Here is a 20,128-nt window from a genome sequence, read left to right on the forward strand (position 1 = left end):
TGCACGTTGGGAAGAAAAGTCTGGGTTAGAACTGTTGAGTCCTAATCAACGCCAAATGTCACAGTTCCTGACAGGAAACCCAGTCTGAACACTGACCAAGGTGTGAGGCACTGCTGAAGCCCAGCTACAGTATAACTACACACATTGAGATCCAGGACCTGAGTGAAGGGTTAAGTCATTTCCAGAAGAGCGATTCTGGTTTTTCATTTGTAAATTCCCAAACTTCAACCTGACCAACAGATTCCAGTCTCCAAGACCAGTCTACCTACCCTAGACCATTTTTAAAAAAAACAAACAAACACTGGATATCATGAAGCTTCAAGTTTAAAAGATCTGCTCATGACACTGAAAAATGTGTTTTTTATTTTTTATTGTTCCACGAATGCTACAAATCTCATCCCATTAACATTGTTTCTAAGGTTGTGATACATTGTTGCCAGCCCTGACCTCTCTTCCTCTCTAAGTGTAGCCAAGAGCGCTGGCAGTGGTCTCTCTGTCATTTTTACAATAAACAGTATAAAAGATGGACATATAGGTATTTAGGCACTTGTGCATTGGCTTTTTGTTTTTTTAAAATCAGCCAGGTAGCTAGGTCCATCAGCTACTGTGTATTATTTTCACACCGAGCACAAATACACCGTCCATGCTTGGCAACGGTGGGAAAACATCTAGAGGTGTGGTCATACCAAATGTGTTTTTGTCTCAAGAACAGTACATAAGCTAGTTTTGTTCTTTACGCTTTTCCCTCCATCATGGCATCATGCTGAGTGCAACAGAAAAATGGCATCAGCTTAAAGAAAGAATGAATAAATCTTACACTTCCTAAGAAAACAGCATGCTTTGAAGCCAGACTTGTGCTTTCCAGTGGAGCACCATCAGCATTGTCTGCCCATCTGCAAATATACAGACAGGGGAGGTGGTGGCTCATCCATTTACTGAAATCAACAGCAGACGGAGTCTCAAGTTTCAGCCCATCAAAGCAGCTGAACCATCACTTTCAAAGCCAATAAACAGTATCTGCAGATGGTAAACGCACTGGTTCATAAGTAGCACTTTTCTACTCTACCTGGGCACTCAAAGCACTTATGCAACTTGTCCTCATTCACACAGCGGATGGTTAGAAGAGGCACTTGCTGGGTACGATTAGGGTAAGTAAGTAAATGCTTTCGTTCTAACATTTGCACACGCTGATACTCTGACAGATGCATCGGAGGGCAACTTGGTGTTACCATGACTGGAACAGCCAGGTATCAAACCACCAACTTTCCAATTAGTTGATGACCTACTGCACCTTCTGAGCTACAGCAATCCCATGCAGAGAAATCCCCTTTAACTTCAACTGCAGGATTTCACTGACAGCAGCTCCTTTGCATAACAGAAGGTGAACTAAGAAGTTGCAAACTTACTTTTGTACAGAATTCTGATGCAGGTGATCAGGCAGGTGTCTGGCACTCAGTAGATGTGTCTCTAGGTTTTGTAAGGTGATTCTCTGTATATTTTTCATTTCTCTTTTATGTAGTTAACGATCTTTTTCATAATGATTACATGGAAAAATGGTTGCATAATGAATGAATGTGCTACAGACCATTTCAAGATGTGATACTAAAAACGGAGATAAAAAATAATAATTTAGCAAAGGGGCACCATGGGTATTAAAAATGTGACAAATCTATACAAAAAAATAACATCAGTGACACTATTGTTGTTGTTTCATCTAGTGTGGGGAAAATACATATGTGTCAGATGTTTAAAGATTCTTTGATGTAATACAAAGAAACAAAAGAACCAAAACAACAGTTTTAGGTTGTCTGAGGTAGCGCTGTGCTTCTGCTGATCTGGCTGCATATTTCACTGCTATATATTTCAAGGGGCCATCACAGTGTTTGAGGTGGTGGTGTTGTTTGACCTGCTGCCCTCTGATCGGCGCCTCAGCTCAATCTGATCCCACACCTCCAGACTCCTTGTTTGTATATATATTCTATTTATTCCTACTGTCTTATGATTTATATTTATTTATTTATATTTTATTTTATATTTTATTCCTGCAGTTGGTGTGGAGCACCCACAATGTCACATTTAAAATGACAATAAAGCCCTATTCTGTTTTATTCTATCTAGTTGCTGGTAGACTTTTCTCAGCTTAAATCTGGAAATTTAGAAGAAACATAAGACTTTGTAGACACAAATAATGTTGTTTTCCTGTTTCATTAACTGTTTACTACAGTTACAAATGGCCAGTCCTGATAAAGTTTGCTTCCTAACTCCCGCATGAACATTATTATTTTATTAGCCATAGCTGCTAGCTCCTACCCTTGGGTCATGTCACTATTGGGTAATCACTAATACGTAAAGGGCTAATGTTAACTGTGTGTTGGCTGATATTAATCATAATTAATAATTGTGATCAACTGTTTAATACTATAATCTCGTTAAAGTTGTGCGTCATATTTATACTGTTGCAAATTAATGTGTAATCCAAAAGTCATTCTTGGTATTGAATGAATATTGCATTTTTTGGTTTATCAATCAAACATGGATAACGCAGAGCCTACATAATGAAACTCTAATATCCGTTTCACCTCCACAACCATAAGGACATATATAAGATTTTTAATTATTTAATTAGATATTTTAATTATTTCTCCCCCAGTTTGAATCACAAAACCCCACAGATCTCACTTAAGTGACAAAGGCCAATAGCCCCCTGTTTTATGAAGGCAGTGATGCAGCTTAAACATCAGTGTCTTCATAAATAACTTTGTGCAGAAAGCAGTGTGTGACTGGAGAAAGTGCCAGAAAAAAATAGAGCACCGGAAATGAAAAATTAACGATTAATAACTAGGCCAACTCAGAGGGAATGTTCAGTGTTAAACTGTTGGCCACGCACCTGGTTAACAACTGCAGGTGCATTCAAACGTTTGAGAGAAACCTCATTTCTCAGAGGATCAGACAGATATGAATGCAGTGTGGTGCCACACAGCTGCTCTGCTGTGAGAAGTCTGATACACCAGACTTAATACACTGCAGGTGTATCCAGGTCATTTGACCCTGGAGGACAATGAAGAAGAGTAACACTTTCTACTAAAAGTATCATTCACCCAATTAGACTCCAACATGCATACAGTGTATTTATCCATACCATAGCACTTTCATCTGAAACACACACACACGCACACATCAGGGGCAACTCAGGATTTAGTATCAGTATCATCCCATAATGGGCCCATGAGAATGGAAAGTTCTTTGAGTGACCTAACAGTATCCACTTTATGTACAAAGATGCAGTTAGTTCACTTCAATAATCACCTGCCAAGAGCAGCGCAAGCAAGTGGCTCGAAAGTGAACACATGCAGGGGAGCGCGAGGGAGCCAGTGATGTCCTAAGAAAAATAGTACAGTGTAAGAGGAGGTTTTACAGGTGTTTGTGTATGAGGACAAAATGGAAGAAAAAATAAATAACAAGAGGCTGAAGAAGAAAACAATACGATTTTCAATAAGGGCCACTCTAGCTCAGGAGGTGCAGTAATTAGAAGGGTGGTTGTTCGATCCCTAGTTACTCCATCCTTGGGCAGTGAAACCCAAATGCTGCTCTGATGCATGTGTGTAGAGTAGATATAGCAGACTGTTAAAAATCGAACCTGTAAACCTGAAGTCTGTGTTCGACAGCTGACCTGTTCGATGAGTAGAAGAACACAAAACATTCCTTACTACGCAGAAACCTGCTCTAAACATGCAGAAGAACGACTCTTTCATGGCATGCATTTTTAATTTGTCTTTGCTATTTGGGCTGATTGGGACCTGATGAATGTGAAAACAAAGATTTGTCTTTTTACTTGATGTCGTTTCTGAGGAGACGATATCAGCAAAATTTGGTATTGTGGTCTAGACCAGCGGTCCCCAACCCCTGGGCCTCGGACCAGTACCGGTCCGTGAGTCATTTGGTACCAGGCCGCGAGAGTTGAGGCTCAGGTGTGAAATGTTTAGTTTTCAGGGTTTTTATCAGTTTTCAGCGTTATTTTGTTATTGTTTTTATCGTTACCTCTGTTTTCCTGGGTCTTTTCACGTGTGTTATGAATAAATCTTCTTTTTTATGGTACCGGTACTAGTTTTATTTTGTTGTATTTATCCGCGACACCTTAAAGGCCGGTCCATGAAAATATTGTCGGGCATAAACCGGTCCGTGGCGCAAAAAAGGTTGGAGACCGCTGCTGTAGACAACCCAAAACGGGATGTCCACATAAAAAATAAAATAATAAAAATACACATCCATGCAAAACATGTGAGACGCAGAACTGACACTGTGCCTCTCGTGTATAGCTTTAGTAAATCAATTATCTTTGCAGTTGACCTCATTACATTTGTATTGCAGGAGCGCCACAGGAAAGCCTCACACAAGCAAAGAACCCCCCCCCCCCCCCCCCCCCCGCATTTAGTCATTACTTATTATTAATATCTGGCTCCTTTTACGTTGTAAACTGTTTAGATTTTACTGAATAAAACAGTGCTCCTCACATCTTGTTGACACCACCTGATTACACCACTCGGTCTGTCCACCTGACCTGAGGAGGAAACAAATGTCTGACCTGATCTTGTCGGTCCAGTGAATCAGCACCTCAAGCACTCCTCAAACTGTCCTCATTTATAAAGTCCTCTACAAACACTCACATTATGGGTAACAGCTGGATTTTTACATTTCAGTGCAGCTAGCCAGCAACGAAAAACAACTTGAACAGTATATCCTTGGTTTTAACAAAAAAACTCATTGCTGCAGCCAAAGACAGTGGAGAAGTGACCGACTTGTTTTCCACTAAGTTATCATTTCTGTCACTTAGCTAACATAAAATAATGTAAGTCAATAAGCAGCAACCAACCATCCAAACCCCCTGGTGTCACATTGTGCACTGCCACAAGATGGTGCTAAACTTGTCCTAAAAACTCAAACTTCAAAGATAGTGTTCAATCTAACAGATATTTAGAGTAGCTGTGAATTAGTCTTCATACATGTAGCGTTACATGTTCATTTTATTAAATACCTACTTCATACAAGACTAGTGATGTGTCGGTCGCGAACAAAACGGCTCTTAGAGCCGACTCTTTGAAGTGAACGACACGAGCCGTGGCTTTGTTTTTTTTCTCCCCCTTTCTCTCACCCACTCTCGCAGTTTTTCCCCCGCTTCACTCCGCACGCGAGCCTTGTGCTTTGCGCTGGGAAGGGGGGGGGGGGGGGTAGTTACGCTCGCAGTAGCACAAGAACAGAGCGGGAGGGAGAGAGAGAGAAAGAGCCAGGGACAACAACGTCACATTAGAAAGGTATAGTAATCATCCACAACTATTTTCAGTTGCAGACGATAAAGGATTCAGAAAGTTTATTCATGCAGGTCCATATGACAGAGAATGTGCATCTTCTTTTTATTTTCATATTTATATTTAATTGTGTTGTGGTTTGCAGTGTTTTGTGTTGTTTCACTTTAAATTTGTTTAAAAGTTGGAATGTAAATAGTTGGGTTTGTATTATATGATTTATTTATTACGTTTTATGTGGAGTAAATAAATAAAAGTATATTTACAGTGGCCCCTACAGACAAAGCACGTACAAACTCCAAAGCACAACAGAAGTGCTCCAGGATGCAGGGCCCAGTGCTGATCTTTTGTTACCTAGTGACTACACAAGCCAGGAAGTACCAACGACCAGATTTGGTGTGTAACAGGTAAATAAACATTTTTTTAAATTATTTGAATGTATATGAGCGCTTGTGTATAAATACACAAACAATACACACATGCTTTCAATTGTGTAATTTAAGTGATCTAGGTAGCTCTGCTTTGAAGTTCAGTTAACGTTTGTACGTGTTTTGTCTCTAGGGGCCACCACATATATTTATATATAAACATATATAAATAAAACCACAGTTTTTTTTTTTACATTAGTAATTCCTTTTGTGCATAATTTTATATTGTTTTTGATAATAAATTAATTAAAGCAACAAAACAACCTGAAGAGCCGGTTGGGAGCCGAAAGAGCCGGCTCTCTAAAAAGAGCCGGAAATCCCATCACTAATACAGACCCCATCTCCAACGCCCCCAAACAACAAACAGTGGTGATGTGCGGATTTACACATGTGGGAGTTACAGTGTAACTTCAACATGCAGAGGAATCAAGATCTGAGGAGTTAAACTGTGACACTTAATCCAGCAAATACTGATAAGACTTTCATAACAGGCTGCCTGGCTTCTTCAACAGAAGTAACCCAATCAACTTAAGAGACAGAGAAGTCTCACTAAACAAGCGATCCACACTTCCAAAATCCCCAGCCACACACACACACAGCTATCTTAGTGAGGACCTTCAATGACATAATGGTTTCCCTAGTCCCTAACCCTAACCATTAAAAATGAATACCTAACCATAGCCCTTACCCTAAACCTAACCATGACCTAATTGTAACCCTGACACTAAAACCACATTTTGAGCCTCAAAAAGGCTTCAAATTTGTGAGGACCGGTGAGTGTGTCCTCACAAGTGACTGTTGGTTCTCACAAGTATAGTAGAATGCAGATTTCAGTCCTCACAAAGATAGCTAGACAGGAACACACAGTTACTGACAGCCTTACAGTAGACCCTGTGAGATGTCAGGTTGACCCAGAGGCTGGAGGGCAGTTTGAATTTGATTAATGAGTTGCTAATGTAATTAATGTCAGCACAGTCCTGTGGGACTGAATCAATTTAACTTTGGTCGGCCATCCGTTACCATCAACTTCAGATGATTTGTTGAAAGGAAAAAGAAAAAATCTCACCTGCTTCAGATAAACCAGACTGGCTAAATGCAGAGAGAAACACAGGAACAACGAGAAGGGTCTCTGCTTGTTATCTGCAGAATGCATTAACTTAAGACATGAAAGTCCTGGATTTTCTTTTATGAGTATAAGGGAGTCACTAAAGGGTGAGAGGCAGGGTACATACAGGACAGGTCGCCAATCAGACCTGGAGCTAACACAGAAAGACAGAATTATTCACACTAACATTCACACCTGTGGACACTTTATAATCTAACCCCACTGTGTGTGACAGATAGAAGGGGAACAATACAGTCAGACCGAGTGCAAATGAATGGAGCAAAGTGACCCTTCATAAAATATTCATGTCCAGAAACCCGGAGTTCCCCACATCCTAAAGGCTCCATTTATTGGTGGAAAATAGAAGCTCAATAATTTGCCTACATGTCTGTGACCTGACATCACTAATTAAACTCCTACAGGCTTTGTTCAGCCTTTGACACACATATGTCATTTGTATAAAACCCCAATGAGTTTGACATTTAAGTTAAACAGTCTTCTATTTAAACAAAAAGAAATGACCGTACCCAACAGCAGCATGACATAAATAATGAGAAAATGTGTTACTTCATTAAAAATATATTATAATATTAAAAATATCACATCATCAAACCAAATTTAAGCTGCAGAGTTCTACTGTTGACTTAAAACTGTTAAACACATCAGTGAGCCTCACCGGGTGAACATCCATCTAATGCATGTTGATTGTCATGTTCACATAGAAATGTTATAATATTTTGGTCAGATTACAACTACCAAGCTGCGTGCATGTTGCAGCTCGACTACTTGCGCTGTCAGCAACCTCCTAAATTGCGCTGCTGTTCAGAAACTGGCACACTTTAGTAGATCGCCTGCACTTTGTCACTTTAATTTATTCTACTCAGTAAACCAGCTCTCTAATTCTTCCTGTTTGACCACTGTTCAATACAAATATATTGATCACTGGTTGTGGGAAACTATTCACTTCTTTTTAAATATATTTGTGATGATGTATCTGTGATCCACCCTTCCTCTGACACAGTGAAAGTAGTTTAATATGATAATATGATGATGATATTATGATGATCCTCAGAGGATATGATCTTTACAGGATCAAACCACTTTATAAACCAGTATGTATTCATTTTTTTCAGTACGACTGGGCGAGGAGCCATACTTGGACTGGTCACGTGCACTCGTGCGGCTCAATACATAATGAACTCCCAGTTGGAGCTCAGCCAGCAGCGAGCACATGGAGCTCTTTATTGCTCTCATTCACTCTCTGTGGGTAACTGTCCTGTCTCTGGTTAATGATTCTCTGTCGCATTTACACTATTCATGTCTCGGTGTTATTCCCCCTTTTCTCTCTCACTCCCCACCCTCTGCAATGTCATGAATAGATTTCTATGACCCTCATTCGTAGACTATTTGCCCCCTCCTCCCTCTATCCTTCAATCCTCCATCACCATTTGCCCCACTGCCCGAAATATCTGTCAGCTGCTGGCCAAATAAAAGATGGGGAGAAAAAAAAGGAAAGACTGTGTTGTCAACATCCCATGTCAGGAAGAATGGAAGCATTCTGCTCTATTGCCCTCCCATAGAAAAAGGATAACGAAAAGAATGGGGGACAGTACAGACCGAATAGCAGCAACATGGGCCTAGATTTCCTTGTCTGTAGTTTTATTATGAATTTAGTAGCTCCTTCTATTCAACAGAATTTAAAATAGAAGATATGGATGCTATTCTACAATCTTCTTTGAGCAAACAAGCAAGGGGAAGAACAACTTCCTTTTAAACAAGAAGAGTAATCCAGCAGAAACTGTCATTGGCCACCACCACTTCAAGGGGTGAAAAGAAATAAAAGACAAAACGGAGAGATGAAGAACAGCTAACAGGACAAAACTCAAACTAAAGGCGGGTGTAGACGAGTTAATAACATGCAATCATGGCATATAAACAAATCAGAGTAAAACAAGGGCAGCCTGAGCCTAGAGCAGAATCAGGGTCACCTGATCCAACACTGATTATAAGCTAGATAGAAATACTGCATTCCTAAACACACGAATGAACAAAGAGACAGACAGACTGGCAGACACAAACATTTCTCGTATCGTTATACTTATACATCTACTGTTACTTTCATATAACACCAGTCAAAGTGCAGTATGGTTTGGTCTGTGTGTGTGAGAGATGTGTCCGCATTCAGGACGGCACTTAATTCTGTGATTAGCCTTTATATGCTGGGACTGGGATTACAGACTGAGGTGGGCTTACTAGAGCACTTAAAAAAACGAACTTATGGGATCTTCTTAACTGGACAGATTGCACTGTATGGCATGTGCTGCTGACAGCACATAATCCTGCAAAACACTATAATCTGTGAAGCACTGGCAGAACACACACTCATCTCTCACAGACAGAGTGAAATATGAGGCCCAGGATGTGGACATGACATTACATTTCTTCAGCTATTGACAAATTAGGCACCAAAAATGCTTTAAATGCAATGAGTTTTGGTCAGAAATGTGTCATTACTGCTTAGATGTCAAAGACATGATGCAAATATTCTAAGGCCTGGACAAAAAAATACTGCTGGCTGTGAAACCATGACCGTGTATTAAATATCTGTGGAGAAAAACATAATGGGAGAACACCACTTTAAATCAAAACCCGCATCGGATTTCACCTTCAAATTAACTGGTAATCCTAAATGTCTGCATACTTTGACATTTATTAATAGACCATTATCCTCAATAAATAACAAAGTCTAATATTTATGTGTCACTTAAATATTAAATGAATTCTCTTCAACTGTTGGTTTGAATTGTATCTTTTTAGCCATGTAGCACAGGACACATGCATGTGTACCACGTAGCGACTTCATCGTATAAATACTATGATACAGTAGCTCAGTACGAGACCAAGGGAGGAATCAGTCTTCAGTTTCAACCCTTCTCTCCTTGTCATCACAGCAGTGGATTCTTGTCCTTGTTGGGAAGGCTGAGCAGACTAAACCTTCCCAACAAAGTATAGTTTTCAAGAAATGACACATTTGGTTAAGAGAACTACACAAGAGAAGAAAAATAACACAAGAGGTGACCTCATATGTGGGATTCCTAATTATTCTTAAAAGCTTGAAGACTCACTTGGACTTCCTAACAATTGGGATAATTGGCATGTGCCACTCTGTCTGTGCAGTGAAAATACGAGTACAATCCTCAGCACTGTCAGAGGTTCTGTGTACACATGACAGCTGATCCAGAATGTGTCAATACCATCTAATCTAGCAGTTTGCTCTCAACTGGTTAAACACACATTCTGTGCGTCTGTGAGTATGCATGTGTGTGTGCATGTGTGTTGGGATGGGTGAGGGGGGGATTCACTATGGTCTGGCATGCAGGCAAAATCCAATATGGCATTGGCAGGGATAGAGACAAGGATAGACTAAGAGATTGGAAGTGAGAGAGACCTTGATCAGCCTGGCATGTCATGAACTGACACACACACACACACAGAGTTAGAACCAGGTCAAGCATACCCAAACGTGACCAGTGAGATGAGATCAACAACTCATGCAGCTACTGCAGCCTAAATTACAGTTTCCCATTTATGTGTAATAATGCCACGCTGGCTCAGACTGAGCTGTCTTTCCGTTTGTCTCTGTTACTGCTGTCTGTCTGTCCTCCTCACCAGAAGACAGAGGAAACCAAATCCATATCCTATAATGCAAATGGTGTGTGTGTGTATACGTAAGAAAAAAGCAGAGCACATTGTTAGAATAGCTAGTGTTTGCTGAAGCATTAAAGTTTGGCCTGAAGCTTTGTAGGACCAGAAAGCCCCAGAATACCCCTCTGTTTAACCCCACTATGTACAGACTTTTGTTACACTGAGTCCATAAGTCTACTATTCCATGGCAACGTGATCATTCAAAATAATACAAATATTAGTGCATCTAAAATATTTATAAAAGAAAAGCTTGAAAAACTAAACTTTCATTTAAAAAAATGACATTTTTAAAATGAATTTCATTTTTAAAAATTGGAAATCAGTTTTCTCTCATCGTTACAGTATTTTATTTTGAGTGTGAGGAAATTACTACTCAAACAGTATAAATTCAGTTCAGTACAAGTAACTGCAACCATGGGAGATGAAGTTCAGTGACACACTTCACAAGGTGCTTAAGCGACAAATGATCATTGATGAAAATGATTGGAAACTTAAAACTTGTTGTAGGACAGGGCTCACAAGCAACAGGAATGACTGCATCATAGAGAGGATTGTCAACAGGGCTGCCACAAACGATTACTTTGATAGTCGACTAGTCATCGATTATTTTTGCAATTAGTCGACTAATCAGATCATGTAAAACGCTTATTGCACCAGCATGCATCTCTGCTTTTATATAACTATCATTAGCTTACAGCTTTAAGCGTTTAAGGTATGTGCTAACTAAAAATAAAGACATGATAGTTTATTTCATTTTAATGAAATTTGCAGACTTGCACAGTTCTGTTTAATCAGTTGTCTGCTTGACGTTTATTCAGCTGTGTAAAAACTATAACTTAAATCTCAGCCAAACCGATTTACTCAGAAACAAATAAAACACTGAAAAAAGCCAAACAATAGCATTTTTAAGTTATCTAAGTGACTTATATATCATGTTTAACCTGAGTAGCGAAAGACGGCGGTGGGTTTGAAAACGATTTGCCGGGGGTCCGGTGTTCTCACCGGCTCTAGTGAGCCTTGAACCCCGGCTAGCTATCAAGCTGGTGGGTAACAGACTTCTTCGAAAACGTCAGAGCGCTTTTGAAAATATGTGGTGTCTTGATAAACTGAGCAGATATTTGAGGTTGGGGTGAAAGCCACCGCATACAGATGTCTTGAGGAAAGGAGCTACGACTGTCACATTCCTAATATCAAGTCACTCTTGAATCAGAGACAATATCAGCCCAAAGTCCTCGTTTCAGATGGAAGTAAATATATTTCATTTGGAAATCACGTGACGTTTCTGTAGTCTGTGGTGATATGGGGTGTCATGTAATCTGCTAGTGTGGGTGATTGTTGGTTCACTGTGTCCTGACCTAAGCGCCACAGAGAATCTAAGGGGCACTGTCAAGTAGTGATGGGTCGTTCGCGAACGAAATGGCTCTTAGAGCCGACTCTTTGAAGTGAACGACGCGAGCCGGCTCCTTATTGGGAGCCGTGAGTTTTTTTTTGTTTTTTTTTTCTCTTTCTCTCACCCTCTCTCTCGCCCTTTTTTCCGCTAAACTCCGCACGCGCGGCCTGTACCTTGCGCTGGGCAGAGGGGGGAGGGGCGTAAGTTACACTTGCAGTAGCACAGGAACAGAGCCAGAGAGAAAGAGAGCAAGGGACAACAACGTCACATTAGAAAGGTATAGTAATCATCCACTATTTTCAGTTGCAGATGATAAAGGATTCAGAAATCATGCAGGCCCATATGACAGAGAATGTGCATCTTCTTTTTGTTTTAATATTTTAATATATATTTAATTGTGTTGTGGTTTGCAGTGTTTTGTGTTGTTTCACGTTAAATTTATTTAAAAGGAAAAAGCTGAAAATTTAAATAGTTAAAAGTTTAAAATGTAAATAGTTGTTCTTTGTATTATATGATTTATTTATTACATTTTATGTGGAGTGAATAAATAAAGTATATTTATGGTGGCCCTTAGAGACAAAGCACGTACAAACTCCAAAACACGTAAAAACTCCAAAACGCGTAAAAACTCAGATGCACTTACAAACCCCGAAGCATGTACAAACTCCAAAACACGTAAAAACTCAGAAGCACGTACAAACTCCAAAACACGTAAAAACTCAGAAGCACGTACAAACTCCAAAACACGTAAAAACTAAGAAGCACGTACAAACTCAGAATCACGTACAAAAGACAACAGAAGTGCTCCAGGATGCTAGGGTGCAGTGCTGAGCGTTTGTTACCTAGTGGCTACACAAGCCAGGAAGTATCAACAACCGGATTTGGTGTGTGGTAATAACAGGTAAATGAATTTTATTTTTAAATTATTTGAATAAATATGAGTGCTTGGCTATAAATACACAAACAATACGCACATGCTTTCAATTGTGTAATTTAAGTGATCTGGTTAGCTCTGTTTTGGAAGTTCAGTTAACGCTAGAAATGTGTTTTGGAGTTTGTACGTGCTTTTTGGAGTTTGTATATGCTTTAGAGTTTGTACGTGCTTTGTCTCTAGGGGCCATATATAAACATATATAAATAAAACCACTTTTTTTTACATTAGTAATTCCTTTTCTGCATAATTTTATATTATTGTTAATGATTAAATAATTAAAGCAACAAAACAACCTGAAGAGCCGGTTCGGAGCCGAAAGAGCCGGCTCTTTTTAGTGAGCCGAGCCGAAAGAGCCGGATCTCTAAAAAGAGCCGGAAATCCCATCACTACTGTCAAGTAGAAGAGGAGAAATCCCTGGCCCAAAAATACAGATGAGATGAATGCTGCTACAAAAACATGTCACACTGCTGAAACTAAAATTAATGGTAAAGAAGGTCCAGCCAAGTTTGGAGTGTGGAAATAGACTACAACTTACCTAAAAACTCTTTTCAAACGATGGATATTTCCGGATCGTAAATCCTTTTTCATTAAATCTTAAATATTCTAACAATGTGAGATAGTGGATTTCCTGAGATTATCATTTTGATGTAAATAATTTAAAATGTAATTTACTTTTTCAAGATATTTTGAGAAGCACTAGTTTTTTGAATAAGTGGTGATTTTTAAGACTAAAAAAAGCTTAAAAGACCCTGAAAGAGATCTTTATAGCAACATTTTCATAAGATTTATTCTCCACAATAACTGCCAGTAACCTTAATATAGTTAACACTGATTACAAGTTTACTTTGGATTATAAATCTTTATAAACAGTCTATGGTTAATATGGTGTCAAGCAAGTGTCGCCACTTGATAGCCACTGTGAAATGCTTCTGGGCACTTACTACACCATTACTGTGGAGCATTATCTAAATTTTCATTAATTCATTTTACCGGGATAAAAACTGGATGTACTGTATTTATCCTAAAACGTTTGCTAACTTTGCGCCAAAAACAATTTGAAAAAGCAATTTTTGCCCCTTTATGTTTTTGCAATTTTGAATTGCCATTCTGTTCCTTTGCAGTATGTCTGCTGGTGTTTCCCAGTAGGTCTCCATTTCTAAACAACATGAAAGGAAAGGTTTCAACCTTGAATTTTTGACACTCACAACTCCAGAACTAGCACCATCTCTGAAGCCATCTCGTAGACCTGGTGGAGGTTGACCACATGGGGACAGGCGCTGGCCAGTTCAAGTACTGCAATCTCATGGATGATCTCCATCCGGCAGTCCTGCCCTTTCCGTCTCTTCCTCATTATCTTAGCAGCGTACTCATGACCCGTGCACTTCTCCACACACTTTCTGACCACAGCAAATTTTCCCCTGAAAGAAAGGAAGACCATCAGAACTATATTCATAACAGCCACTGGTAGATGACAATATAACACTGACAATGCATGCTCATTGCACTGACCAATTAAAGAAACAAAAAAAAAAGGTAAATAATTTAATGCAATTTTATTTATACAGCGCCAAGGTAGGCATAAGGTACACCCTACATATAGATACATACATATAGAGAAAAACTCAATTTAATGATTCAGTGCAAATAGTGAGTGAGAAAGGTTACCGAAGAAGAAACACTCAATGCATCATGGGCAGCAGCCTACACCTATTGAAGTATAACTAAGGGAGGATTTAGGGTCACCTGATCCAGCCATAACTATATGATTTAGCACAAAGGAAAGTTTGAAGCCTAATCTTAAAAGTAGAGATAGTGTCTGTCTCCCGAACCCAAACTGGAAGCTGGTTCCACAGAAGAGGGGCCTGAAAACTGAAGGCTCTGCTTCCCATTCTAATTTTTAATACTCTAAGAACCACATGCAAGCCTGCAGTGTGAGAGCAAAGTGCTCTAATGGGGTGATATGGTACTATAAGTTCATGAAGATAAAATGATGAATAGATGATGATACATCATCTGTTCCCAGATTCATTCCTATTTTCTATTATTGCAAGAACAGAACAAACACTGAAGGTTCTTCAAAATGTTCACAAAGAACAGCATTATTGAACTCTGTGCTGTAGGGGTAGTTATAGTTAGCCTAGAGCAAGAAGAGAAGCTGTGAAATTAAAATAAAATTGATAAAGACTTGTACGACTTGTACAGGCCTGTGCCTGAAGCAGTGGACCAAACTGCTTCATTCTCAGCTGGTGGTGCATGTGAGAGTCATGGGGCCGATGCTGCTGGGAGCTACAGATTCCAGCACTGATTTGTGCTTTCTGCCAGTGTGATGCCATGACAAAAACTTGCTACACATCAATTACCATACCATACCATCTTTATTTATAAAGCACTTTATGAACCCTGGTTTTAGTTTAAAGTGCTGCACATATACAAATAGCATAGACAGGAAATAAAATCAGTTAAAAAAATAGTCAACCTGTTTTAAGAAGAGCTTTAAAATCAGAAAGAGAAGAGGTCTGCCTAACGTGCAAGGGCAAATCCAAACCTACAACAAAATCATGATCATCTCTAAATTTACGCTTGGTTTTGGCACCTCAAGGAGCTGCTGACTGGTGGACCTAAGGGAGCAGGCAGGTGTATATGGCTGTATTAGCTTGGAGAGGTAAGAGGGGCCAGGCCATTAAGAGATTTAAAAACTAATAAAAGAACTTTTAAAAGGACCCTATAAAGTACAGGCAGCCAGTGGAGTGAAATTAAAATGGGTGCAAGTCCTCAGTTAAATGACGCATGGCAGACGCCTAATGGACGCATCGCTAACCCAACAATAAAGTGCATTACAGTAATCCAGTCTAGATGTAACAAAGGCGTTGATGACCGTCTGTTTTGATGACAAAACAGGCTTTATTTTGGCTAACTGCCTCAAATGAAAAAAGCTAGCTCTTAACAACAGCTCTGACCTGGTTTTTAAGATTTGCTCTGCCCAAGCAGAGAAGCCCAGAACTCCCTCTCCTCAGCCACCTCCTCCAGCTTGTCCGGGGGAACACCAAGGCGTTCCCAGGCCAGCCAAGAGATATAATCTCTCCAGCGTGTCCTGGGTCTGCCCCAGGACCTCCTCCCAGTGGGACATGCCTGGAAAACCTCACCCAGGAGGAATCCTTGTCAGATGCCCGAACCACCTCAACTGGCCCCTTTCGATATGGAGGAGCAGCGGCTCTACTCTGAGCCCCTCCCAAATGGCCAAACTTCTCACCCTATCTCTAAGGGAGAGGTCAGCCACGCTTTGGAGGAAGCCCATTTCCGCCGCTTGTATTCGAGATCTCGTTCTTTCGGTCACTACCCACAGCTCGTGACCATAGGTGAGTGAATTGGCGTAGATTGACTGGTAAATTGAGACCGGTACCGAAGGACACGGTCGAATGCCTTCTCCAAGTCCACAAAACACATGTAGACTGGTTGGGCAAACTCCCATGCAGCCTCAAGTATCCTCGAGAGGATAAAGAGCTGATCCAGTGTTCTACGACCAGGACGAAAACCGCCTTGTTCCTCCTGTATTTGAGGTTCGACTAACGGATGGACTCTCCTCTCCAACACCCTGGCATAGACTTTCCCATGGAGGCTGAGGAGTGTGATTCCCCTGTAGTTGGAACACACCCACCGGTCCCCTTTCTTAAAGATGGGGACCACCACCCCAGTTTGCCAGTCCCAGGTACTGCCCCTGATCTCCACGCAACATTGTAGAGACGTGTCAACCAAGACAGCCCTACAACATCCAGAGCCTTCAGGAACTCGGGGCGGACCTTGTCCACCCCAGGGGCTCTGCCACCAAGGAGTTGTTTAACTGCCTCAGTGCCCTCGCCCCCAGAGATTGCCGGGTCATCCCCTTCGTCCCCAGACTCTGCTTCCTCCACAGAAGACGTGCAGGTGCGATTGAGGAGGTCCTCCAACTATTCCTTCCACCGCCCGAAAATTTTCTCAGTCGAAGTCAGCAGCGCTCCACCCGCAATATTCACAGTGCAGGTAGAACACCACTTTCCCCTCCTGAGTCGCTTGACGGTTTGCCAGAATCTCTTCGAGGCAGTCCGTAAGTCTTTTTCCATGGCCTCTCCAAACTCTTCCCACACCCGAGTTTTTGCTTCAGCCACCGCCCACTGCCTCCAGAGTCCCACAGGCTAACCAAGCCCGGTAGGACTCTTTCTTCAGCTTGGTGGCTCCCTTCACCTCTGGTGTCCACCATTTGGTTCGGGGATTACCACCACGGCAGGCACCAACTATCTTGCGGTCGCAGCTCAGTGCAGCAGCTTCGGCAATGGAGATGCTGAACATGGTCCATTCTGACTCAATATCCCCAGCCTCCCTTGGAATGCTGTTGAAGCTCTGCCGGAGGTGTGAGTTGAAGATCTTGCGGACCAGGGCCTCTGCTAGGTGTTCCAAGCACACCCTCACTGTACGTTTAGGCATGCCAGGTCTATCCAGCGTCCTCCCTCACCACCTGATCCAACTCACCACCAGGTGGTGATCAGTTCACAGCTCAGCCCCCCTCTTTAACTGAGTGTCCAAAACGGACACTCAGTTAAAGAAACCAAAACCTACCAGCAGCAAGCCAAGGGGATACCAAGATACCCACCCCAGCCCACTGTCTCTCAACAGGGGCAACTCCAGACTGAGACAGAGTCCAGCCCCTCCCCAGGAGGCTGGTTCCAGAGCCCAGGCCATGAGTTGAGGTGAGCCCGACTATATCTAGCCGGTATCTCTCAAACTCACGCACTAGCTCAGGCTCCTTCCCCACCAGAGAGGTGACATTTCATGTGCCAATTGCCAGTCTTGGTAGCCGGGGATCGCACCCGACCCCTACGGTGCCTCCTGCGGGTGGTGGACCTCCAGGAAGACGGGCCCATGTCCCTTTTTCGGGGCGTACCCGGCCGGGCCCCATAAACTAAGGCGCTTGCCCTCGGGCACCCTCCCAGGCCCTGGCTCCAGGGTGGGGCCCCGGTAACCCTATCCCGGGCAGGCTGAACTGTTCCCTCAAAAAAAAAAAACATTTTTTTGGGGGTCTTTTTGCTAATTAAAATCTAAAAAGTTCAAAGCCATTCTGGCCTTTTTTTCATCAAGACATCTGAGCATGGAGTCTGCTAAGAAACCATTTATCTTTTTAAGAGGGAGCTGCGTCATCAGCATAGCAATGGAAAGAAATCACGTTTCCTGAAAAGAGAGCCAAGGGGAAGCAGATATAGGGCGAAAAGAAGGGGGCCTAAAATTGAACCCTGTGGGACAGATTCAGAACTGTGTAAAGCAGGGGTCCCCAATCCCAGTCCACGAGGGCTGGTGTCTCTGCAGGTTTTAGATGCGTCCTTGATCCATCACAGCTGATTTAAATGGATAAATTACCTTCTCAACATGTCCAGAGGCCTGGTAATGAACTAATCATGTGATTCAGGTGTGTTGACCCAGGGTGAGATCTAAAACCTGCAGGGACACAGCCCTCGTGGACTGGGATTGGGGACCCCTGGTGTAAAGCTTAAAAACCAGACTGAAAAAAGGTCTGTGAAAGCGCTGGACTTACCAGCCCTTAACCATTTTTCAGCTATACAAAGGAAATCTAGTCCTAGAAGCACTTTCGCTGCGAGACTGGGGCCAGGGTGCAACAAAGGTGAGCTGGGATCCCAGATAGGAGTGGGGGCAACATCTTATGTCCAGGATGAGCTGCATTGTTAAGATCACTGGCAAAGAGTTGAAGGTCCAGCAGAGTTTGGTGATTAAACATTGAAAGAGAGTTGACTCTAGCACTTAAAAAAATAGCACAAACAATACAAACAAACAGCAGGGGTAGAGAAAACGGCGAGCCATGCACACTGGCGTCATAGAGCTAGGTATCGATTTCGATTTCTATAACTGATTTGATTCTGATTCACAAGGTCCTGATTCAATTCGATTAAATAAAGTATCAAATAATATTAATATACACTACCGGTAAAACGTTTTAGAACATCCCAATTTTTCTATTTTTTTTTTTATTGAAGATTATGCAGTTCAAAGCCTCATTACACTCTGAAATGAAAGCATAGTAAAAAAAAACAAAACAACAACAACAACAAAAAACAAGTAATTGGAGTTAACAAAAACCCGCTTTAATCATCAAAGTAGCCACATTTGGCAGGTATAACAGCTGAACACACCCATGACATTCTTTCTACAATAGAAATAAAATATTATTCATAAAGTTTTTCCCATATCTGTTGCAGAAGTTCCCATAAATGCAGCACCTGTAGGTTGCTTTGCTTTCACTCTTCTGTCCAGTTCATCCCAAACCAGCTCGATGGGGTTTAAGTCTGGAGACTGTGCTGGCCACTCAATGTTTTCAAGCTTACCATCTTGTTCTTTTTTCTGAGGTAGTTCTGACATAGCTTGGACTCACATTTTGGGTCATTATCTTGCTGTAGGATGAACTCCGGACCAACTAGACACATATCAGAGGGTATTGCATGGTGCCGCAGACTGCTCTGGTAGCCGTTTTGGTTCAGGGTGCCCCTCACTCGGTACAAGTCAGTGAACCTGGATCCAGCAAAACAGCCCCGGACCATCATACTTCCTCCTCCATGTTTGACAGTTGATGACAAAAGCTCTGGAACCATCCTTTCACCTACTCGACAGCGTACAAAGATCCTGCGTGATGAACCGAAGATTTCAAACTTTGATTCATCAGTCCATAATACCTTCTTCCAGTCTTCAGTAATCCAATGGCAGTGTTTCATGGCCCAGGCAAGCCTCTTTATCTTATTCTGACTTGCTGCAACTCGTCCTGTCAAACCTGCAGCTCAAAGTCTTCTCTTCATAGTTGAAACTGAGACTTGCTTACTATGGCCACTATTAAACCGCCTATCACACAAGCTGTTAACTCTCATAAACTTGCCCTCTGATTCAGATGTGGCTTTGGGTTTGCAATACCTCTTCCAGTCAGAGTGCCTTTTGATGGTGAAGGAAACTGTGCTCACCGACACCTTGACTTTGCATTTTCTCTGTAGGAAAGAGCTACATTTTTAAGTGTTATGATACTGAAAAATGCTTTTTTAATAATTCTGAAATGTACATTGTTTTTCAGTTTTGGGTAACCTTACTTCTCTTTTTTTAAACCTCTGACAGTTCACCGCTTAAATGTGTACCACTTCAAGATATTCACTGAACTTGAACGACTTGAATTGCAATAAATAACTGGAAAAATCGGGGTGTTCTAAAACTGTACAGTGTATGTACAAGTAATCCCACATTAGC

At 41.5% G+C, this 20,128-nt stretch overlaps 1 protein-coding gene and 1 long non-coding RNA gene across 3 annotated transcripts in view; both read right to left on the minus strand.

Annotated features, from left to right (window-relative positions):
* stk17a (serine/threonine kinase 17a) overlaps positions 1 to 20,128 on the minus strand; it is a 38,342-nt gene that overhangs the window by 5,362 nt on the left and 12,852 nt on the right. Inside the window, exon 2 of one of the 2 annotated variants that reach the window (XM_085173344.1) lies at positions 14,068 to 14,280. The exons of the other annotated variant lie outside the window; for it this stretch is intronic. Coding sequence (XP_085029470.1) covers positions 14,068 to 14,280 — 213 coding nt within the window. The remainder of the gene's footprint in view (positions 1 to 14,067; positions 14,281 to 20,128) is intronic. 2 annotated transcript variants of the gene reach the window in all.
* Positions 294 to 14,061, minus strand: LOC146510738 (uncharacterized). The gene is made up of 2 exons (XR_014876230.1): positions 1,415 to 14,061; positions 294 to 1,362 (listed from the first exon to the last, which is right to left on the minus strand). It is a non-coding gene; the product is annotated as an uncharacterized LOC146510738 (long non-coding RNA).

This window comes from Neolamprologus multifasciatus, chromosome 9 (assembly GCF_963576455.1).
Source record: "Neolamprologus multifasciatus chromosome 9, fNeoMul1.2, whole genome shotgun sequence".
Classification (NCBI taxonomy): domain Eukaryota; kingdom Metazoa; phylum Chordata; class Actinopteri; order Cichliformes; family Cichlidae; genus Neolamprologus; species Neolamprologus multifasciatus.